This window comes from Vulpes lagopus, chromosome 20 (assembly GCF_018345385.1).
Source record: "Vulpes lagopus strain Blue_001 chromosome 20, ASM1834538v1, whole genome shotgun sequence".
NCBI lineage: Eukaryota > Metazoa > Chordata > Mammalia > Carnivora > Canidae > Vulpes > Vulpes lagopus.
The window spans coordinates 10,562,049-10,587,573 of NC_054843.1; the positions used below are offsets into that span (position 1 = coordinate 10,562,049).

General features: G+C 42.6%; 1 protein-coding gene across 1 annotated transcript in view; it reads right to left on the minus strand.

Moving 5' to 3' along the window:
* Positions 1-4,423: 4,423 nt before the first annotated feature.
* Positions 4,424-25,525, minus strand: part of MRPS6 (mitochondrial ribosomal protein S6) — a 65,528-nt gene continuing 44,426 nt past the window's right edge. The window contains exons 2-3 of the mRNA XM_041735225.1: positions 20,018-20,157; positions 4,424-5,031 (exon numbers count right to left, since the gene is read on the minus strand). Coding sequence (XP_041591159.1) covers positions 4,842-5,031; positions 20,018-20,157 — 330 coding nt within the window. The 3' untranslated portion in view covers positions 4,424-4,841. The remainder of the gene's footprint in view (positions 5,032-20,017; positions 20,158-25,525) is intronic.

Sequence of the window (25,525 nt, forward strand, 5' to 3'; positions counted from 1 at the left end):
TTAATGGTCCTTCCTTACTGACATTCCACGGTACAGGGCTTAGTCATTTCCGATTTAGACACTTGCCAAATGCTTCCTTGACTTGTCAACGTCTCCAGGAAACAGCTTCCAAGACACACCTGAGACTAGCTTCTTGGGGCCCCAACCTCCATCTCACTCTCCACCTCCCTCCCTTCACCCCATGTGAAAAACAAAGTGCTTCTGGAAGCTCATTCTCGTCCGTCCAAAGTGAACCACAAGTAGTCAAGGTAACAAATCCAAGGAAGATGCATCGTTTCAAGGGAACGTTCCAGAATCACTGCTTCACCTTGGAACCTGACCTCCTGTGCTTCTGGGGCTCAGTGCACCTCGGCAGACTCCGACCCTCCAACTCTATCCCTGCGGGTCTTATCTTCCAGCTCTGACCGGATTCTTTGTCAGGACCCTCTCTTCCCCACCACTCCCCGCTCTCCAGCTCAGGGTCTCAGGGAAGGCTCATCACCTCCAGGCTTCAGCTCACCAGCAGTTGCTTTGCAGCATGCCCACCTCACGCCGTCCCGAAAGCACCACCTTCTCCCCTACTAGCCCACATAGACGGGGGCTGCCTTTGTTGGCGGCTCTCCCTCCAGCATCTTGCCCATAGAAAGCCACTGCTGGAGCAGACCAACCACCAGCCTGGGTAGGAGGACCTGCCACTCTTGGCTCTGACAGCAAACACACAGCCTGGAAACGACCTACATGCATGCCCCACTCAAACACCCAGTATTCTGAAAGGGGACAGGGGTCCCTGAGTGGCTGAGGGTCCAGCTGTGAATCAGCAGCTCAGAGGGGAGAGACCGTGGCTTCCTTCTGGAGCTTCCAAGGAGGGCGAGTGGCATGCTGCATGGCTGCCCTACTTAGCCAGCCTCCTTCCTGACACTCTCTAAACTGTGCCACAGGATTCTGAACGCTAGCATGACCTGGAATGCTCAAGAATGTCAGTCGACTTCCCAAGGACTACCAAGCACAGGAAAAGAACGTGCCAGCACCACACTCAGGCCATGAGGACAACTGCTACTACCGGAGCGGTAATGAACCACCCAAGACATCCAGGTGTCTTGTTTAACCTGGGAGGACAAGGACAAGCTGGCTGTGACTGGAGGGAAGAGACCACGTGGTGTCAGGGTCTCCAGTTCAAGATCCCAGCTGTCATCTGGTAGTGGCGGGGTCAAAGTCCTATCACCCTGAGTCTGTTTTCTCATCCAAACACCAGGGGTGACGATTCTTTCCCATAAGGCTGCTCAAAGGACTAAAGGAGGTCCTGGAAAAAACGTGTGCAGCACAGAACATGGCACGAATGGTTCACGGACGCAGCTTTCAGGAGAAGGAAAAACTTAGCCTAGGGAGCACCTGAGTGAAAGTGCAAGCAAACCATTCGGGAGGAGTCTGTGCTCTCTTGCCCTGGCCGAGAGCCCGTGCTTTCAGGAAATTCCTAATGAAGCAGGAAGTAGCATATTTTCCCAGATAACCTCCACTTTATCCCTTTTATTTCCAGTCTACAGTTTTAATGACCCTCTTTACTGAACTGCTCTTCAAAGAGACTTTATTTTTTAAAGAGTTTGACAGAGAGAGAGAGAGAACAAGCAGGTGGAGCAGCAGGCAGAGGGAGAGGGAGAAGCAGGATCCCCATGAAGCAGGGAGCTTGATGCAGTACTTGATCCCAGGACCCCGGGGTCATAACCTGAGCTGAAGACAGATGCCTAACCGACTGAGCCAACCAGGTGCCCCAAGAGACTTTATAGTATTTCACCTCTGGAGGAAGTGGAAGGTCCGTGTTATCTGGGTTCTGGAGAAAAAGAATGAAATCCAGGGCAGCCTGGATTGCTCAGTGGTTGAGTGTCTGCCTTCGACCCAGGGCATGATCCTGGAGACCCGGGACAGAGTCCCGCGTCGGGCATCCTACATGGGGCCTGCTTCTCCCTCTGCCTGTGTCTCTGCCTCTCTCTCTGTTTCTTATGAATAAACAAATAAAATCTTAAAAAAAAAAATGAAATCCTGCCATCTGCAACAACATGGATGGACCTAGAGGATATTAGGCTCTGTAACTCAAAGACAATCACTGTACGATTTCACTTCTGTGTGGAATCTAAAAAACAGAACAAAACAGAAACAGACTCATAAACACAGAGAACAAACCGGTGGTTGTCAGAGAGGAGGAGGGTGGGTGTGGGACGGGCAGCTGAAGGGATGAAGAGTACAACATTCCGGTTATAAAATCAGTCAGTCGTGGGGGTATAACGTACGGCACAGGGAACACAGTCACTAATACAGTAGTACCCGTGGATGGGGACAGTGAGTTATCTAGACCCGTCAGAGTGATCACATTGTGCATGTGTAACGTATAAAAATATCAACACACGATGCTGTATATTGGAAACTAATAGAACATTGTGTGTGTCAGTTACATGTCAATTAAAAACAAACAGAAGAATTCAGCAAAGTGACAAACCTGATCGCCCAAGGCAGAGACGGGCAGCATGTCGGAGGGAGGAGGCCGGGATTAGGGAGGATCCCGGCTCCTCCTGTTTCTCAGGGCACCTGTCTTGCACACCTGTGTCTCGGTCTCATCATGATTTCAGAGGCAGAGGCCACATCTCTGGGCCCCTTCCTGCTTTAACACGATCCGATTGTATAAATTCGTATAACCAGACTCTACTTAGTAGCTGGTACTGGCCCCAACAACATACGCACAGAAACAGTCACTGGGTTGCTGAGACACCCGTGCAGAGCATCCCTTTGGGAAGGTTGCTCAATTTCTCCCGATTCACGAGCTCTGAAAATGAGGAGGAGGTGCCAGTAACTGTTCCAGGAAAAAGCTGCCTCCTTACTCGCCTCAGAAGCCATTTGGCTGCCAGAGACACAGGGTCCTCAGCCTGGGGCAGAGGCCCCAAGTGGACTTTTTTAATTTTTTAAATTTTTAATTTTTTTTGTTCTTAAAGATTTTATTTATTTATTCATAGAGACACAGAGAGAGAGAGAGAGGCAGAGACACAGGCAGAGGGAGAAGCAGGCTCCATGCAGAGAGCCCAACGCGGGACTCGATCCAAGGTCTCCAGAATCATGCCCTGGGCTGCAGGCGGCACTAAACCGCTGCGCCACCGGGGCTGCCCCAAGTGGACTTTTTATAAAGGAAAAAAAAATTTTTTTAAGGCTGGTAGCACTTACTGATGCTAAGACTGCAGTGTTAACTAAAGCTCACAGAACAGATGATCTGGAACTGACCAGGAATGAAATTTCAGTTTCTAGATCAGTTCTCTGGCAGGCCGAGGGAATAAGAGTTGGAGGCAAACTGGAGCACACCAGCTGCTTTCTCTTCTATTAACTCCCGATGCTCTTCAAACTCGCCTCAGTGCGATGCAGTCAGTTGAAACTACAGGATGCCAGGGGATGGTGGCTTCACTTCCCTGGAGCTTGGTGGAGCAGAGCAGACCCTGTCTCTGGCGAGGTACTACACCAAGGTTACCACATAAAGTACAGAACACCCAGGTAAATTTCAATTTCAAATAAACAACACATCGTTTTTGGCTATAAGTACATTCCACACAATATTTGGAGCATACTTATGGGGAAAAAAATGCTTCATTGTTTATCTGAAATTCCAATTTAACTGGACACCTTGCATTTCTATTTGCTAAATATGGTACCTTAATTACACCCATTTCAAGCAAAGACTAGTTGGTTCTTAGTCTCAGAGTATAACAACATCACCAAACCAACCTCTCCCCCTGCCAAAACAAAAAACTCTCAAAACAAAACTTGCCTTTTTATTTCCAGGACATGTTTTTTAAAAGTAGGTCTGTAAGTATCTAATAAAAAAAAAAAAAAAAAAAAAAAACAGAAAAAAAAAACCAGAAAAAAGAGATGGATCTTCTTCTAAGTCTCCCTATTTAAGAGCTCGGCACGCCACTGGCCATAGACACTGGTACCAGCTAGTTCTTTGGGCAACCCTCACCCCAAAAGCGACTGGCTCCCGACTCATCGGGGTAGGGGGAGAAGGGAGGAAGAGCAGAATTCAAAGGTGGCTACTTTTGCAAAGAGACCAGCTGGGGCAGAGGGACAGGGGAGGAGGCAGGACAGGGGAGGGCGGAAGAATGAGAGGAAGCAGTGCCAGAGCCCAAGCCACAGAACATATATGTCCCTCTACACAGAACACCCACCCAAACACAAGCTACCTGTGAGGTAAAGGAAAAAGTTATGGCTTTAATAGAATGCCAGTAGTTGAAGGACACATTCCCACCCCACCCTCATCCCTGACTTCTCCCCAGTCTCTGCATTTGCGCTGAGAACCAGGGAACCCCTGCCCACACACTGCTGGTTTTCTGGACAGACAGAAGCTGCAGGGCCTCAGGCAGTAAAGGGCAGTTCACTGCGCTGGGGTAGGTGAAGAGACAAACACCTCCCCGAGTTTTTCTGAAATTGTGTTTATTATCCTGGTCAAAAGTTACTCATCCGATACAGTAGTCTTGAATTTTCATTTTGCATGGTTATAACAGAGTGAATGATTAGCTTGCAATTCAAGGCATTTTTCATAAGCTTTGCTCTTCAAAATGGTGTTAGGGTTGTTGTCGGGCAAAGTCCTCAACGGCAAAGAAATTACATTAATGAAATGAAATCAAGAATGATGTGCTGGTACCACAGATTACAAAGTGGCTCTAAGCAAACCATTCCCCTACCTCTCACGGCAAGAGAGATCAAGAGTTAAAAATACCTTAGAAAAACAAATGGCACCTAATACTCATATAAGGGTCAAGTTTGTAAATTATTAATCCATGGTACTCAAAAGTGAGAGAATTAAATACAAAGCTAAAATCTGGTAAATCTTCTCATTTCCTCTTCTTCGTGGAATATAGTTTTTCTTCAAGTGGGACTGGGACAATCCCTTCACACTCTTTTACTTCCTGGGTCAGAGGGTGTCTTATAACATTCGGTCTAATGACATCAATGTCTCGAGACAAATGTTCCATTATGCTCTCAACAGCTGTGGCTGGTGCATAAAAATCCACCAAGAAATACCTGCAATAAAATAAAAATTTGTGAATTCCTGCATTCTGAAATACAACACTTTCACTATTTCACTATTTTGGTCAATGTTTTCACTTTACTCCTCTCCAGAGAAGATCAATGACACAAATACACACACACACACACACACACACACACACACACACGCACACACACACATCTTTGTCAAAACATAGAAACTACCAGCTGACCAGCTGAACAGTGGTACTGGCCCAACCTCCCTCTTCCTATGGCTGGTCCCATTACATTCTTGTGAAAATTTAAATTAAACAAACTCTGTGGTAGCATAAAGCATTGTGACATTACATACAGCAAAGTCTAGAGAGTACAGTAAGATTACAGGTCTAAGGAACAGAATGTACTATTCAACAAGGCTAAATTCTTCAAACCATTTTTGAGAAAACGTCTATCAGGTAAGTCTTCTAATTTTCTAAAGGAGTTTACAAGTAACTTAATGCACCTAAGAGGCACAGTGCATACCATGAGCCACACTTCCCAAGCAAGGGAAAAGATTCTGAAAGGCCTGGGACTTGTCTAAGACTATCATGCATGTTCGAGAACTGACAACAGAAAGAAAATCATATGAATCTTGGGAAAGAGAAAGAGCTTAACATTCTTCCACTCAGAGTAGACTAAGGCTAATCCAGAAGGGCATCTACAGCCCACATCAACGACTTCATCAGCTCAGCTGGATGATGTTACAAAGGAAGAAGCATCCCTCCTCCCTGCCTGCACCCTCCTCTCAGTTCTCAAAGTATAAGCCTCCCTTGTACTGTTTGGTTTGAACCACAGTGCTGTGAAAGGACAGTTTTCAGGGCAGTAGTTCAGAATTCTGCAATGTTCCAGCTGGCTAAGATGACCTCTGACATCGCTTACTTTGTTCTAGCCACACTCTCCTCCCCAAGCATATTCCCATCCTAGGTCTTTGCACTCACTGTTCCTTCTGTCAGAAATGTTTGCCTGAGTTCCACAGAGCTCACCCCTCACTTCCATCATGTCTCTGTCCAAATGTCACCTTGTCAGAAAGGTCCTCTTTGATCACGGCTCCTAAAGTAACATCCTTCCCTGCCGGCCCACCCAGGCTTATTACTCCATCTGCCTTACTCGGTGCTTTCTTGTTTCCCAGAGTGCTTATCGCTGCAGATATAGAACATAATTTGTTTATTGTCTATCTCACTCCACTAAAACATAACTGCCATGAGAAGGACTTCTTTACTCCATCCCCAGCACCCTGAACAGAGGCTAACATATAGTAGGTCCACGGTAAATGGCCGACAGTGGCTGTGTTGGTGTGAAAGATGAAATTCTCACAGAAAGCAGAAAAGACCAAACTGAAAATGGACAGATTCAATAAGGAAGGGAGTTATGGGTAAAAGGATGACATTTTGTGTAATTCCATACAAAGAGGGTTCAAAACTCATAAAACAACTTCCCAGGTGAACATCCACAATTAGCTGAGCCTAGTGGGAAAGTTATTCAAGTAAATATTAAAACTGAAAGGACAGAAAAACACACCATGCACAAACATGAACCAAAAGAAAGCTTAAGTGGTTTTAGTAGTATCAAAGTAGATTTAAGAGCAAAGAAAATTCCCAGAGATAAAAAAAGATAATATAGAATAGAATGATCAGTTCACCAAGAAGACACAACAATCCTAAATGTGTATGTACCAGACAACAGAACTTCATCATACAGGAAGTAAAAACTAACAGAACTGAAAAGAGAAATAAACAAATCCACAATTACGGTTGGAGACTTCTAACTTCCTCTCAGTAATCAGTAAAACTAGTCAACAGAAAATCAGCAAGGATACAGCAAAAGTGAGCATCACCATCAACCAACTGGATCTGACATTTATAGTACCCTCCACACAAAAAGAGCAGGGTACACATTGTTCACAGTTGCAAACAGAACATTTACCAAAGTCAACCATATCCTGGGCCATAAAATAAGTTGCAATAAATCTAAAGGCATTCGAATCATACAGAAGACACTTGGGAAAATCCCCACATATTTGGAAACTACACATACATCTAAATAGTCTATGAGTCAAAGAAAAAGTCAAAAGGGAATGTGAATTGAATGAAAATGAAAACAACAAACAAAGTTTGGGGAATGCCACTAAAGCAAGAACTTTATAGCACTAAACACCTATGTAAGAAAAGAGGAAAAGCCTGATGCCCGGGTGGCTCAGTTGGTTAAGTGCCTGCCTTAGGCTCAGGTCATTACCCTGGAGTCCCAGGATTGAGCCCTGTATCAGGGTCCCTGCTGAGTGGGGAATCTGCTTCTCCTTCTCCTTCTGCCCCTCCCCATTCTCTCTCACTCTATCTCATCGTCTCAAATAAATAAATATCTTTTTTAAAAAAGAAAAGAGGAAAAGCCTCAAAGCTTCCACATTAAGAACCCAGAAAAAAGGGCAGCCCAGGTGGCTCAGTGGTTTAGCACCACCTTCAGCCCAGGGCCTGATCCTGGAGACCCGGGATCGAGTCCCACGTCAGGCTCCCTGCATGGAGCCTGCTTCTCCCTCTGCCTGTGTCTCTGCACTTCTCTCTCTCTCTGTGTCTCTTATGAATAAATAAATAAAATCTTAAAAAAAAGAACCCAGAAAAAATTATAAATACAAAGACAAGGGGAAAAAAAGAGAGAGAAAAGAAAAGAATAAAGATCAGAGCAAAAATTTCTGAAGCTGAAAACAGAAAAACAATAGAGAACATCAATGAAACCAAAAACTAGTTCACTGAGATCAATAAAATTGACTCACTTGTAATCAGATCGATCAGTAGAAAATGAGGAGACAAATTACTAATATTCAGGAATGACAGAGGTAAAATGGCTACAAATTTTACAGATAATAAAAAGATGGAAAAAGACTATTAAGAACAAATTTTGCAAAAAATCTGACAACTTTGATGAAATTCCTTGAAAAATGCGAACTACCAAAACTTACTCCAAAAGAAACAGATAAGCTGAATAGCCCTATATCTGTTTAAAGAATTTAAATGTGTAGTTAAAAACCTTCCACAAAGAAAATCAAAGGCCCAGATGGCTTCACCAGTGAATTCTATCAAATGCTGAGGGAAAACATACCAATTTTGACACAAACTGGTCCAGAAAATAGAGAAATACGTCCCAACTTTTTCCATCAGGCCAGCATTACCCTGATGCCAAAACCAGATAAAGACATTATATAAGAAAATAAAAAACTGGTATCTTAGGACATAAATGAAAAAAAAATCTAAAAATTTTAGCAAGTTGACCATTAAAATATATATGAAAAGAATAATACATCACGATCAAGGATCACAGCAAGCAAGACTGGTTTAACATCTGTAATCAATGTAAATCACATATTAATAAATTAAAAAAGAAAAACCATGTAATCATTCCAACAGATGCAAAACAAACAAACAAAAACCATTTAACAAAATACCATATCCAATTCCTGATAAACTCTCAGCAAAGCAGGGCTACAAGGGAACTTCTTCAACCTTACAAACCTTACAACCTTATATCTTTGCAAAACCTGCAACTAACATCACACCAACTGGTCAAAATCTGAATGCTTTCCCCTGAGATTGAGAATAAACAAAGGGTGATGTTCTCATCATTTCTATTCAATATTTTGCTAGAGTTTCTTGCCAGTGTAATAAGGCAAGAAAAAAAGAAAAGGCATCCAGATTGATAAGTAGTATAATTATCTATATTTACAGATGAGATGGCTGTGTATATAGAAGATTCTAAGAAATTTACAAAAAAGATACTAGAAGAAACATGTGAGTTTAGCAAGGTTGTAGTATACAAAAATCAACTGTACTTCTATATACTAGCAACAAATAATCACACTTTGAAATTAAATATGAAATGTTGAAGGATAAATCTGACAAAAGGTGTGCAAGACTTGTACACTAAAAACCATAAAACATTATTAAAAGAAGTTAAATAAAACCAACACAAATATCTTGTTCATAGGTAGAAAGATTCTAACTTACTTAGATGTCCATTCTCCAAAATTAATCTATAAATTCCTAAGGATCCCAATCAAAATCTTAAAAGACATTTTTGTTAGAAATTGATGAACAGATTCTAATGTACATAGGGAAATTCAAAGGACCTAGAATGGCCAAAACAACTTTGTTATTAGGAATAAAGTTGAAGGACTAACATTACCTGATTTCAAGACTTATTATAAAGCTATGGTAATCACAGCAGTATGGTATTTGCATAAAGATACACAAATAGTTCAATAGAATAAGAGTCCAGAAATAGATCCATATATACATATATGCACAACTGATTTTTGAAAAAAATGCAAAGGCAATTCAATAGAGAAAGGACAGTCTTTTCAACAAATGGTGCTGAACAATTCCAAATCTGTATACAAAAAATGAACTTTGATCCATACATGTATCATATGCAAAAATTAACTCAAAATGGAATACAGATCTAAATATAAAACATAAAGCTATAAAACTAGAAGAAAATACAGGAGAAAACTTGTGACCTTGGGTTAAGCAAATAAACCTCAGACATGACACTAAAAGCAAAATCCATAAAAAAATATTTGATAAACTAGACTTCATCAAAATTAAACCCTATTCTTTGAAAGATACTGTTAATAAAAAGACAAGCCACAGGCTGGGATTTATAAATCACACATCTGATAAAGGACTTATTTGTACAATATAAAAAACTTTTAAAAATGTATTTAAAAAAACATTTTTTAGAAAAGGGCATAAAATTTGAATAGGCATTTCACTAAAGATATATTATGGCAAAGAAGCACATGAGAACGATGCTTTGTCATTAGAGAAATGCAAATTCAAACCACAAAGAGACACCTACTAGAATGGCTAAAATTAAAAAGACTGACCATACGGAGTGTTAGAATACAGAGGAACTGGCATTTTCAACTCACTGTTAGTGAGAATACAAAATGACATTAACTGTTTTTGGCATTTTCTTAAAAGCTAAACATACACTTGCCATTATGATCAAGCCATTCCACTCATAGGTATTTATCCAAGAAAATGAAAGCATTAGTCATCACAACAACTTGCATATGAATGTTCACAGTGGCTCCACTTACAATCCAAAACTGGAAACAACAAAAATATCCATCAACATGTAAACTGATAAACTATGGTATGTCCATATAATCAATGGCATACTACTCAGCCATAAAAAAGGAATAAGCTGCTGATATACATGAATCTCATAATACTTTTGCTGATTGAAAGAAACGAGTGTATAAAAGGCCACAGGCTGTCTGATTTTATCTAAGAAAGATTCTAGAAAAAATAAACTAATCTACAGTGAGAGAAAGCAGACCAGTGATCATTAGAGATATGAACAAGTGAAGAGAAGGATCACAAGATGCAGGAGGGAAACTGAGGGGGGACTAATTTATTATCTTGATTATAGTGAATTCACGGGTATATACATATGTGTCAAACCTTATTAAAGTGTATATTTCATATGTGTAGTTTATTGTGTTGTCAATTTTCCCTATAAAACTGCTGATTTAATAATGGTGCATAAAAACCTGAATGGGCAGGCATTGGTGAATGATTTGGTATGAGTGGTAGTGATGAGAGAGCAATTAGAGATAATGAAGGCTCTGGAGCACGTGGGTGGCTCAGTCAGTTAGGTGTCCAACTCTTAATTTTAGTTCAAGTCATGATCTCAGGGTCGTGGGATGGATCCCCACATAGGGGCTCCACACTCAGCAGGGAGTCTGCTTGAGGATTCTCTTTCTCCCTCTCCTTCTGCCCCTCGCTCCACTCACCCTTTTGCTCTAAAATAAATAAATTCATCTTTTTTAAAAAATGGTGTAGGGGGATCCCTGGGTGGCGCAGCGGTTTAGCGCCTGCCTTTGGCCCAGGGCGCGATCCTGGAGACCCGGGATCGAATCCCACGTCGGGCTCCCGGTGCATGGAGCCTGCTTCTCCCTCTGCCTATGTCTCTGCCTCTCTCTCTCTCTCTGTGACTATCAAAAATAAATAAAAATTAAAAAAAAAAATGGTGTAGGGGTGCCTGGGTGGCTCAGTGGGTTAAGCATCCGCCTTTGGCTCAGGTCATAGTCCTGGAGTCCTGGGATCAAGTCCCAGATCAGGCTCCCTGCTCAGCGGGGAGTCTGTTTTCTCCCTCTCCTCTGCCCCTCCTCCTGTTCCTTCTTGATCTTGCTCACCCTATTTCAAAAAAATAAAATACTTTTTAAGAAATGGTATAAATTCCATCATCAAGTAAACTTCTTGAGTAAGTAACTTGTACATTTGCTTACTGATTAAAATCACCATTTGGACTTACTCTGAAAAATTATGCACCACCCTGGTCAAATTTTTCAAGGTGTAATTCCACTTGTTTATTTCTACTCCACATAAAAGGCACTAGATTCGTAATCACCCCAACTTAAGAACTGCTCATTTGTTCAACATTTAATTATTGATTACTTACCTTGGGTAAGGCTCTACAATAGAGCATAAAAAAGTTTGTGTGATCAATCTTAAATTACCTTCTCTTTGCCAACCCCCTGTCCACAATAACTATGGCTGCTGGTGGCCAAGGCAAGAAACTCACTTAGCAGAGCCCCCGCATTTCTTTCTTTCCATTTTATTCATTTATTCTTTCATTCTGTATTCAACAAAATGTCCTTCCAAACTACCACAGGCAAGTTATGACCTCCAACCTCTGTTTACCAAGATTCCCACCATATTTATTCCAAGTAGTCCCCTCTCTCTAGAAAGTCCATAGGGGTCCCTGCTCTCCAGTCAAGCCTGCCCTAACAGTCAAGTATTCAAGTTATTCAATACCCCATCTGGGGTTCAGCAACCACTGTTTCTTTCCGTTTTCTATTCAACTGTACTAGAGGCATTTTTGTGGGCTAGCCTCAGGGTCTAAATAATATTTTTAAGAGGAAGTGGGTGCGCAGTTGCCAATGACCAACCCAAACACCCACAAATCAACTCTCATGCAGTCTTCCCAAACAACACTGTCCACATACTGGCACTCATGAAATCATCCTAAGAAAGACACCCAATGCTTTTGGATACCATTTTGTGATATGGGTAAAAAGAATTTCTCAAGATAGAAGCTAGATGCCAGACAGATATTATCAGAAACCTCTTATTTCAGGAATTAAAAGGCAAGTGTCTTACACAGAACTTTCTAATTTTCAAAGTGCTTTCATATCTTATCAACAGCTTCTGAGGAAGAAGTTGAACAAGAAATGGAAGCTCCATTCCACATGGTCATTCAGAAAGTGGAAGAGGAAATAGTGCTGGGTATTGTTTTGGTCCAGAAGCTTTCTCCTAGCAACACTACTGCTCTAGTAGTTTTTGAAGTGGTCCTCCTACACACTGCCTCCTTTGAGTTTTATAAGGATTAAGTCATTAGCTCAGGTCACTCAGCTACTAAGTGGCCACAACCAGAATTCTAATAGAGCAGGTCTTCTGACTCCAGGATACAAGAAGCCACATACAGCTTTGGGACCAAAGGGTTACAGAATCACAGAATGTACATGGTGGAGAGGACCATGAAGACAATGCAGTCCAACCCCTTTGAGTTGCTTATGAGGGACCTGGGGAACCGATCTGCTCCAGGTCACAGGTTCCAAACTCCAGAATCCACCATTCCCCACTCTGTCAACCACATCTCTTGGTACACCTGCACACAGCATTCTACAGGTTTCTCAAGGACAAGAAGTGCTACCTAAAAAAGACCTGGATGTCCAAGATGAGGCTATAACTTGGCTTCTGGAAGATCCCTGTTAGTATAAAAGCACCTCTAGCCTTTACTTTTTATCTAGTCTACCTTCCCTCCACCAGTCATGGACACTCCTCAAGCAACCAAAGCTAAATAAGAGCATGGCCAAAACGCAAATAGGTTTCTGACCACAACCACAGCTGTGATGGTCATTTCATGTTATCACCCTGCTGATCTGTGCCTAGGGCTAAGGTGGGTGGGCAAAGACTGCTTCTGCTCCCATGGAAAATTCCAAAAAAATGAAACATCCCCAAAATAAGTAAGAGGGCAAGTAGTTTCAGAGATGGGGAGATCTTACTGTATTCACCACTCCTGGTTGAAAGCTGAAGCTCTTACCTTCCCACTTCCTTCCTAGGGCACCTCCACCATGAGGGAACCAAGCAGAAGTCCAGGACAAACTCAAATCTCCGTCTGCCTTAGTGGCCCAAGCACACGGGGCAATAGCCCACTATGGCTTCCTCATACAGAAAAGACCGTGACCAATTCCTGGGTGTTGCCAGTAATCTTTTATTCATATAAGTGGGCAAACTAAACTGGTCAGTGAACATCTGTTATGGGTAGACCTCAAAAGGAGGCTAAAAAAGGAGATACAGAGGGCCTTGACCTTCCAGAACATATAGTCTAGCTGGAGGGAGCAGTCATAAGGCTGGTATGCTGGCAGAAACCTAGGCTCCCACTCTTCATACAAGTTCCCCCAGGCCTGCAGGAACTGTGGAAATGATAGTAATGGACATCTGACACCTGGATGCTAGGCTTTTCTAATTTACAGAAGGATGACCCGAAGAGTGACAGTGACATGATAGCATATGGGCACAGCCCTGCATTTCCGTTTTTGCACACGAAGGAAGTGAGGCCTAAAAACAACCTTAGAGTAGTGGGTTGGGCAAGTCCTGATACCTGCAAGAATCCCTTTCTCTGACCACACAGGTCCATAACAGATCTATAAAAATGGGAGTTAGGTTGGAAACATGACCTTGAACTCCCCTGATAACCCACTCCTTACATCCTGAAGACGGCCACGGAGAAGCCATTCTGAAGTCCAGATGAGCTGCTGTTCAAGGGAAGGGAGCCCGAAGAGGAAAGTCTCAGTGTCTCCAGAGGAATACAAGAGCCCCCTGCCCCACCACCAGTCCGGCCCTAAGAGGGGAAGATCAAGAGGATTCAAGAACCACAATTAAATACCAATCTTTACTTCTTCCCCTAACCAAGCTAGGCAGAACCAAAAACAAGACCATAGTCACAATACATGTGAACTTTCTTATCTCCATCCTCACAATTTAAGCTAGAGTAGTTGAGAATTATGACTACAATTCCAAGCACCTAGACATACCTCAAAGCTGGCCTTCCAATTAGGAAAAAAAAAATTTCTCCAAACAGTTTTCCATTCTCTAAATGGACAAATCATCTTGGAAAATCCAGTTTAGCAATCTAAAGTGTAATGATGTATATATTCCCAGCACCTTCAGTCCTGTGCTGCTCAGTGGCACCAGGTAGCCAAGGCCCATGTCAGCACCACCACCGCCTTAAACACAAAGCCCAGCAGTGTTTACATTTAAAGGTGTGTTTTCCCTTGTGTGGTTCTAATTACAGAATCACACTTGGTCTTCAAGGCAGAAATCAGTCTTACCCAAGCCATCTCTCTTTTCTACAGAACTTCACAATGATGCAGAACCAACTCCGCAGAAGTGCAAGTAAAGGGACGACAGGTACCAGGCAAGGAGATAAAGTACAAGAAAATGTTCAATATATTAACGTCATTCTCATTGCAGATTTCCAGTGTTCAAAAGGTGGAGGAAACTATTTCATAGGCAGAGCCTGCCCGTGTGGCATTCCAGGTGATGAGTTACCCTTCTCTGGATTTCTTAAGAGACTCAACACTACACATCTCCCCATGAGCATGACTAAAACCCCAGGGATCTGAGAAGACCCAGAGAATGGCTTCCCCAGGACAGACTGAGCCCAATCCTGGGAATCCAGGCCACTGGGAACACTCCATCCACAGCAGTAGCTTCCCCAGGGAGCCAGCAGCTCTCACTAGCCTTCCACTCCTCCTCTGGGGTCCTGCCCCTAGACTCACTCCCCTTAGTCTCAAATTCTGAATTCCGCTAAGACTGTCACCACCCCTACCCTCCTACCCCCCTACCTCCCACCCCCAGGTTGTTGAGGGAAGATATGTGTCTTCTTGCAGTGCTTAAAGGTCGTGATTGGTTTTTATTTCACTTTTGTCTTAGCCCTGCTATTTACAAGTTTACCGCAAAAGCGCTTGCCTGAATTTGAGTTATATTCTTTGTCTCTGTTTCTCTCAGACACAGTCGCACACTCACAGCCTCCCCTTCCCCCTAGCAGACAAGTGGAAATTTCCACTGAAACGCTCAGTGGCTCACGGTGGGTGGGGGGTGGAGAAGGGGGATGGGAGGGATTTGAAACCAAGAAGCATCTTCAAGCCTCTCTCAGAGGATAGGAAACAGATCTATCTGAATGCCAGTTTCTAGACTGTATCAGTTAAACCTTGCTCGATTCAGGCTTCACTGAGAGTGAATTCTTCACCTTAAAACCAAGGAACCCTCTGCATGGAAAAGCCCTATTTCTTTTTATATCTGTTGGGGTTCATGCATTTTTAAAACCACTAAACCTAGTGAAGAATCCTTACAAATCTCAGGAAGCTGCCACTAAAAAAGAAACCCCCAAGGCCGCAGCAGCTCTGCCTTGAAACCCGGTTGTGCAGCACCTTCACACAAGAATGGGGTCAGGATGCTGGCCTGGACTTAATGCTGGCAGGAAAGCACGAGAACATGGAAATGTTAGCTAACAGGAAAACTACAGAGAAGAATCAATCTCCTCTAGAGAGGGTGCCAGGTCTCTTGGAGTAAGCTGCAGACACATTTGGGGAGAGAGTCAGTAAAATTCCACTGATTCACCATAGAGTCAGTTATTTTTATCATTCTGCTTACCCGTAAATAGACGGGCATCTTATATGTAGGCCAGCAGATCTTATAAGCACATATTTACATTTTAATACAGATGAGAACGGAGAAAGAAGGGACGACAGTCAAGAAAAGCCTCCTTCACTTCCTAAGAATTCCTTTAGGCACGCCTTCTGAGGTAAGTCCTATCTCAGAGCAGCAAAATCAGACCTTGTAACAACAGTCAAAGCCCATCGGGGGCATCGTTTTACAAACACACACAAGCCCAATGCTGAAATATGGACCACAGTCTCTTCTACAGTTCCCTCTCCTCCAGCAGAAAGCCCATTCAGTCTCAATCCAGCCCCATCTAGTGGAAAGAGAGCCTTATACTAGTAAGTGCAGCCCTGAAGTCTGACACTGGAATGGTTCTAGCAGAGGGTGACTGACACCACGACTCAAAATACCCATCCCTTTCTAGCAAGGGTTTAAAGGAGCATCTACTCCTACTGCTCCCCTCTGCATATGTGACACCATCACCTTTTAGACTCTGAGAAATACAGTAGGAATCTTCTACAACACCAACTTTCCCTTTCTCAGAGCTGATGTAAGAATGAAGGTGAACATCTGAAGGTACAAAGTAGAGAAAAATCTATGGGCCCCCAGGAGACCAAAGCAAATCCAGAGCTGAGAATGAATCTCGGAACTTTTAAAACCTGCTCCCACCCCCTTCTTTCCCAACTCTGAGTCATGCTCCAACCGCTTCCAGACACTGCCTGGAGACAACAGGTGGTGAGTGAGGCCAGAGCCTCCATCTAGAAATCTGGTCCAGAAGACCCAAACTTCCTAACCACCCCAGCATGGCCCAAGGAGCAACAGGGGCATCTGGTTAACTCCTTTTTGGTCTAATTTCACATCACCTGGGGTACAACTTAACAAGTATTTGGAATATAACAAGTGTACTTGATTTTTTGGCATAGACCGGTCAGAGATTGATATAATAATAAATACCAGGTCCTAACACTACCTCTGGGAAGGCTCCCCAGATAACTGTGAGGCAGCAGTATCTCTCCTATCTATCCACTTTTCTACACATCTTTATTTTGGGCCCCCTTAGCATGCATTTGGAGGAAGGTGGTGAGGATGCAGAGTGATAGAGGCAATCACCCAACAAGATGGGAAGTAACTGCCACAGACACTCGTTGTCAGCCAGGCCAGGTGAGCCCAGCTGTGCTAGGCTCTTATACCTCTTTGGCTGGTTCCTACGTGAGCAACATACAGTCAAGTCCCTGATTCAACTGAAAACTCCTTGTGACCAAGACCACAATAATCACCAGAACCATCCTGAGATCTAGGAATACTACCGGGATATACATTTCCTCCCTATTTAATGTAAGAGCAACAAATACATAATACCAACAGTACCACAATGTGATATGGGTTCTTGGAGGGCATCTAGGTTCACTCATTAGCCAGCTAAAAAAAATTGGCTTTCACATACCAACCTCCGGATTCAAATCAGCACCTCACCAAAATTACAGATACAGGCCATGCCTCCAGGGATGTTCCAAGAGTTAAAAACATTTGAATGCTAAATTCATAACAAACAATTCTACAGTTTCTTTTTAATCAGTTCGAAAAATTGAGCCTTTCCAAGGCCCAGCACATAATCCACTTAATACATGTTTGTAACACCTTATGTGGTTACATGTGATGCACACACAGACCTAACCAAGTGAACAAAAGCCTGGTACAAACATCACTGAGGGTAGTGACCTGAGGGCAAGACTGGCTGAGGTCAAGAGAGTATCAGGCTACACTTCAGCTCCACACTACAGACAACTGACATACCAATCAATTTTTTTTTTTTAAGATTTTATTTATTTATTCTTGAGAAACACAGAGAGGAGAGAGAGAGGCAGAGACACAGGCAGAGAGAGAAGCAGGCTCCATGCAGGTAGCCTGACGTGGGACTCGATTCCGGGTCTCCAGGATCACGCCCCGGGCTGAAGGCGGCGCTAGACCACTGAGCCACCTGGGCTGCCTCATACCACTCAATTTTTAATCTTTACCCAGGTAATGCCAAAATACATCAGCCCCTCCTCTCCTTTTACCAAAAGACACTGTGAAGAATATTAACGAGTAATACAAAAATAAGTTAAGGGTCATAAAAAGTTGATAAGCGAAGCCAACTTCTTACTGAAGGGCTCTTCCCATTAGCACACTAATGTATGCTGCACATCTCTAGAAGGGATCAGATTGTGTAAGGGACTTCACACTGTAAATGCTCGCTCACTTGCTCTCTCTCAAATATACACAACATTTTTTGATGGAGCATATCTGTATAACTAGTATTTCAGAGACTGCACTTTGGAAAACACTACCTTAGACAAATACATACCAGACATTGATTAATCCCAGAAAAGCAAGCTTAAACCATGAGCCTCCCCAACTGGGAGGGAGGTTCTGTGTCTATGTACAACACACAAATATAGTACACTTTATGAATACTCCTCCTCCTTTGCTGAGGAGTCTGAAAGTAAAAGAGCCAGAAATAAAATTGTTAAATGTAAATGAACTAAGTGACAGCAAGAGTCCTTGGTGGGGCACATGCACCTTGTCAGGAATCAGAATGTAGGGCTAAGAGTTGTCAGCAGTTGTGGCTTAGTTCCAAAGGAGTTCCTCCACAATCTGAATGTATGCCATCCACAAGAGAAAAACAGCACCACCCAACCCCAGCACCACACACAGACGCCTGACAACTAAATTAGTTTGTACAGTGGTTCTCAGAACATGGTCCTCAGACAGCGGCATTAGCACTACCCAAGTACTTGCCAGAAGTGCCAACTCTAGAATGCTGGTCACACCAACCCTCAGTAAATCCTGCTTGGAAAGGGGGCAGAAGAAAGCACCCCTAGTGCACATCCCTGAAAGCACAGGCATGAGGGAACGGGCTTCTCTCCCTGCTCAGTGCTTTCCAACTGAGAACCCCACTAGTAATTCTTACCTAAATTTTATATGCTCCTCTCTAAACAAAAAGGCAAAAGCATTCATAGCCCTGCCGTTAGAATGAAGCCCCTTTGTGGTTAAGCTAAAAAAACAAAAATGTTACACACACCATCTCCATCCCTCTCTGTGATGACTGTGGAAGAGGAATCGCCACTGTGCATTTCACGTTGCCTAGCAACGCCGCAGGCACTCTCTTCAGAGGTGTTCTCAAGAAGCTGAACACTAGCACAAAACAAGGGGAAGCAATCAAAAGATGAGATCTGCAGTATGTGCCACCCCTTGGCAGAGGTTTCAATGCAGTAAGAAAACCTCGGTGTGAGGCATGACTGCATGCAGACCTCTCCTGTGGACTGCACTTGCACAAGACCACCAGTCCCACATGGATAAAAGCAGCACCATCCAATGCTCTGTGCCGTCCACAGAGCACATCAAGATGATCTCATTTGATCCCCACGACAACGTAGAGGGAGAACGACCACCTGAGTTTAGTATCCAAGGAAGCGTCAATCAGAGAGGCTAAAGACCTGCTGAAAACCACACAGCTGGCAAGCACCAGAGGGAGAGCAGAATCTTCCACTCTGGGGCTTTTCCACTATACTAATAACTGACTTCCATCTTCTCTATCACTACCTCTAGGAAACTCAATAGCAGAAGATCTCTCCTCCAAACCCGAAACCCTGAGTGTAAAAAATAACATCACCAGAGGTCAGAGAAGCTTCAGGTCAATTCAACAAGCAAACAGATATCCAAGAATTTCTATTAGGATAGTGGTCAATCACTACAGAGTCAAATCTCAATGTGTTTGAGGAAGTTGCTATATATACTTCTTGAGAAAGAAATCTCAGAGCAGATTATTGTGATTATTGTTTGGATCTCATAAAACCATTTCTTGATTGTGGGTCAGGCGCTGGTTATACGCTTTGCTCAAAAGAAGTACCTTTTGCTTGTTACCTGCAACCCACATTATTGACAAAGGATGCACTGAGTATGTGGACAGCGCATTGCTCACTGAGGCATTTTAAAGGCAAAGCTAAAGAGATGTCAGGGGAAAACAGTGCTTAGGTTGACAAGAAAAGTTTGCCACGCTCAGAAGCTTATAAACCTGTTGCTCCTTCCGTGATTTGTCCTCATACTCTGATTATGGTTCATTACCGGCCAGCTTTACCGTAGCTCACTTAAATGACAACGTCCCTAGAGGATGTCCCTGCACACCGTGAGGCACAACAGAGATCTCCTGAGAAATTACAATAATTTCTAAGATAAACTAACCAAAGACATTTTTCAAGATTTATGAAGTAACTTACCCTCCTCTAACGTGCCGCTGATTGTGGGCAGAAATCCTGTAAGGCAGAGCTCGGTCGCCAAGGTTTTCCAAGTGCCTCACTATCGCCCCTCTGTCCATCAGGGCTTCTATGGTACGTTTCAAAGCAGCAGCAGTCTCTGGCTGTTTTTTTGTTTTCATTTTTAAAGAGAAGAAAAAAACAGAATCACTATATGAACTAGAACGATTAAGTCTGGTCAGTTCCAATCATAACAGCTCTACTGGTAGGGGAAAAAAAGCAACAAAATAACTGTTTTGCTAACTTAAAATTTAAAGAGAGAGACATTTAGTGTAAGGATATGAGATAGCTCACAGATACGAAGGAAAATCTGAAGAACCAGGCCTCGGAGAGTTCAGGAACCAGAGCAGCTCCAGGGATCTGGGAGGCAGGAACTAATAAATGGCTTCTTCAGAGCACCTTGGCCAGGATGAATCCACGCCAATCATTGTCAGTCCTTGTATCCCATGACTCAAAATCCAAATTCCAGGGCAAGAGCATCCCATCCTTTTGGCAGGATACTTTGATTGACCATCCCACCAGAACCATAGCCAGTGGGAAAAGGGGTTGTCCCCAAAGAAAAACAGGGAGATTATAACCAAAAGGGGAAAAGGATGACTAAGACCCAATCTCTGCTCTCTTGGAGCTTACAATCTAATAAAAGGATTAACACAAAAAGTCACATCAGAAGACCAGAGGGCAGAACACAGGAGTGACAGAGGGACTAGAGAGCTTGTGAAAGGCAGCACACTCAGCTGGGAAAATGACTGCATTAAAGAGAAGTTTGAGAGGAGCCCTCTGATGAATGACAACAGGAGATGCAAAGAACCAATGAAACAGGATCTGAGTAGAGGAAAGGCAAGAACTAGTACAAGTGCCCGGAGGAAATGACTAGGAGTTCGACCGGATGAAGATCAGGACACAGGAGGGCTGAGAGGCAAAATGTTGGGTGCAAGCATATAAACACTAAATACCTGTTTAAAAAAAAAAAAAAAAAAAAGAACAGTATAAAATCCCACCACACAGAGATAGAAAAGTTTGAACTTTGGTGAATTCCTTTCCAGATGTCTCTCTTTACATATGCACACAAAGATACTTTACAGGGTAAACCTGAAAGCAGCAAGTAAGATTATGTGGCAAACGAGGCGGAGATGTGGCCAAGGAGGGGCCCCAAAATCCAGTGGCTGAGAAAATGGTATGGTTACTAACAGCTAAAGGGAAATATGCAGGAGCTGGCTGGGGACAATTTTAAAGGATGAACTTCACATGCTGGTGAGCTGCTCAGGAGCTGCCCAGAGCTCCTCAAGGTTGATCTCTCAAGATGTAAACCTTAAGTTCAAAACAGCAGAGTGGGTTAAAACTGCACAGGGGATCCCTGGGTGGCGCAGCGGTTTGGCGCCTGCCTTTGGCCCAGGGCGTGATCCTGGAGACCCGGGATTGAATCCCACGTCGGGCTCCCGGTGCATGGAGTCTGCTTCTCCCTCTGCCTATGTCTCTGCCTCTCTCTCTCTCTCTCTCTCTCTCTCTCTGTGACTATCATAAATAAATAAATAAAAATTAAAAAAAAAAAAGAATCATCTGCACAAGAGGCTGTCCGAAGTCCCCCCCCCCAACTCCTGCCCCAGGAGTAGGGGGACCATGGAGGGAGGGTGCAGGGGCAGAAGACATAAACAGAACCTTGGCGAGCATGACTGTATGGGGGCTGACAAGGGAGTTCCAAGTCAGAGAAGCAAACGGCAAAGACAGTCCAGCAGCACAAGGAAAATCAGGCCCAGCTTATCCCAGAAACTAGAAGACTGAAGACTCCAGAAAGACAGGGTGGAGGATGAAAAGAAAGCAAATGCCACAATATGGTGGTTGCACAGTCACACAGGACGGGGTAGAAACTAGATGGCAAGTTTCCAGGGTAGAGGTGGGACAGCAATGAAGAGAAAGAAAAAGCACCAAGGCCTGAGGGGCAAACTAATTTTAGCAGGATGTCTTAGGAGGCAGAGGACAGGAGCAAGTTGGTAGTTAAAGAGGAATGACCCAGGCAAGGGGATATAATGTAAGATGTTTTAAGTAACAACAATGGCAAGTCTGATTTACTGTGTAACTGCTGCGAGCCTGGTACTGGTCTATCTAGTGTTTTATTGTTACATATTTAATCTTCACTGGGGAAAAAAAGAACAAAGGTTTACAGATTTGGAAATTGGGGCCTCTGGGAGATGCCATGACTTTGAGAGGATGGGGGCGGGGCAGCTAGTACGCAGAAGAGCCTGATGCAAGGGCAGGAACACTGAGGGAAAAACCGGGGGTGGGGGTGGGGGTGAGAGGGGAGGGTAGAGGTGCCAGAGGACCCCTCAGCAAGGAAATGGGACACTTCTCAAAGACAGAACTGGAGGGATGCAGGCAAAGAGATCACGGAGTGCTTGAGTAAACTTAAAGTTACCTTCCAGTGGCTCATTTCAGATCTAGTAAAAAGAATACTGGAGAACCATGTGAAGTGTGCACTCCAGTAATCAAAGAAAATATACCATTCCTATAAATTTTCTTTCCAATGAATTCTGTCAAAATGCTGTGAATGCACTATTAGTTTATGGTTTATAAATAAAAGTTTTACTTTCATCTCACACTGTAGCCCACTAGGGATTTTTTAGATTCCTACTGAAAATTATATTTATGTATTTAACCAACTTTATGATAAAATAGAAATTTCCTGCCAACAATAAAAATAGGGGCCCAAATCACTTCACATCAACACTAACCAGATAAAAAGTTTATGGTACTTTCTCCTTACAACTGTATACAAATGTCGTTTTATATAGTTCTAATCAACATGGAGACTAAATTCATATCACATTTCATTAGTTCACAGACATTTCCGTATTTCTGCAGAAGCCTCATTCCTAACAGCAGGGTAATATTTCATTTCATTAATAATGCCATTTCTTGACCTGGTGTTGCACTAGTTAACTTGTGGTAAGGCAAACTGTCTTACCAAATGAAGATGTGGGGAAGTTTTTTTTAAAAACCCAAACTTTGATGGATTACAGTCTTCTGATTAGCTATCCAAACCATAAATTTTAATTTCAGTTTTTCCAGATTAAAAAAGAATGTATCTCAATAACTCTTGTCTTTGTTTAAATTCCAACTAAAGTGCTTACAGTTTGAAACATGGTGTGACCCCCCTCTGAAGAGCTTCTGAAGTAAAAACTTTCCTTCTTTCCAAAAAATGGGTAAAGCCACCTAACAAGAATGTAACTCTAGGAAAATATCAAACTACATTTTGCTTGACTTTAAAGGTCAAGATCAAATTGTAGACGGCTGCGAGGGCCACATTCATTTCACTGTAATTTCACAGAACCCCAAAGTTTTAAAAGATGGAGGAGCAGATATATTTCTTGTTTATTAGGGAAGCTTAACTTGTCCCATATACCTTACCTTATCACTCTACAGCGTGGGTCTAGCAAATAAGGGCTTGTGAGCCATCTGCCTCAACACCTGTTTTTGCAAATAAAGTTTTATGTGAACAGAGCCAGCTCATGCATTTACAGTGTCCATAGCTGCTTTCATGTTAAAGGCAGATCTATATCAGAAACTGTATGTCCTGCAAAGTCTAAGTTATGTACTGTCCAGCCAACACTCTGCTCTCCATTGTCATGGATTAAGGGAGACGACTGGTAAGGCCTCAATCCACTAACTGTAAAATGCACCACAAATAAAACCATGAGTCTGGGCAACTGAGGTCTGCAGACAGAGAATGCCTCCCTGGGATGGGTCATCAGGTAGACACACATGGCACCAACCTAAGTGAACAACATCAGCCTGGTTGTTCAAATCACCACAAGATTCACAGAAGTGACAACAGATTCACTATTCCAACCACAAGCTCCTAATCTCCTAATCAATCCAAGGTGCCAACTTCAACTCTCATCTGGTGAAACCTACAGCTCTATTAAAATAAAATTCTTAGGCTTCAAAACAAAATAAGACGTTCTCCTCAATCAAACCAGCACAATGTTCAATTCGTAAGAATATATGGTCTACGGAAGTAAATGATCTGGCTGTCATAACTCCCATTCACAAGGTCTCTGAACCATTCAGTTCCAACTATTCTAAGAAAGGTTGTGTGTTCTTCTCATAGGCTTCTCCTGTCTCATCTGAAAGCAGTTCCCTAAGACTTTCCTCCAATCCACCATATGGCAAGGAAACACAATCTTGGCAAGGCACAGACAGAGGGACTGAAAACGTTTACTTGGAAAAACTATGGAAGATACAATGAATGAATGTGAACAGGAATAGGAAAGCTGGGTTCCAGTCCCAGCTCATTCACAAACGAGCTACAACCTTGGATGAACTGTTAATATGTACACTCTTAAACCTGTGCTGCTGTTTTCTTGTGTGCAACATCATTGGTTCCCAACAAATTTTCTGCCTTTACAAACTTCGTATAGATAACATTTATATGTAATTCTCAAAATATCCTAGGGGCACACAAAGTTTGGAAAAATCTCCCTCTTTTCTCTTCTGCAGCCCTCATCCTATTGTCTTCATCACCCAGAAGTGCTTAGACTACCCAGGTACTCTTGTCATTCTGTTTCTTTCTATACAGTATTCATGGCAATCTGTAAATACTCTTTCATCACTAGAATGTAAGTTGCAAAAGAGCAAGGACTTTTGTCCATCACAGACTCAACTATATTCCCAAAGTCTAAAACACTCCACATATCAGGGAGGCAGGCACTAAAAAGAGTAGTTAAATAAATAAATTAATGTATCAATTCCGCCTCCCTTGCTTGCTTGCTTATTGCTTTTCTTGAGGAATCTTAAATCTCCTAGGATCTCTACAATTTGAAGCGCTTTTCATACTAAATGTAGCTCACTGCCACTTAGTAATTGTAACACTAAAGCAAGCAAAATGACAATACCAGTGTTTTTCTATTTATTTCCTATTAGTGTCAAAATGCTATTTATACTAATACTGTAGTTTTAAAAACTCCAGAATTCATCTCACAGAAGTGAAACTAAATATTCATGTATTTCAGATAACAAGTTCAAACATATATACAAACATAAATATTAAACTTAGATTGTTCTAATTATTTGCTGATACAATAAAGTACTATCCAAAAAATTTTACACTAAATATACTTGAAAAAAATTCACACTGAATAAAACTACCAATCTTGGTCTTAATATTAATTACTGAAACTACTGATATTCAGGATGCTAAAGACGACTCAGGGAAAATCGAACAGCGAACTTCATATATTTGCAGGACTACTCTGAAAAAATAGGTACATCATATTTTGATCAGACCTTGAGATTGAGACAGGAATCAAAGGGTAAAAATTATGGAGAAACAGAGCCTCAATGTGTAAGCTGCACATTTCTGAAAATTCCAGCTATATGAATGAGTGAATGAGTGAGATGGGCTGCCATGTGAAGAAGCGAGCCTCCCTCCCAGTACTAGAAGTGCAAAGATAAAGGAGGACCATGGAACCAGTGCAT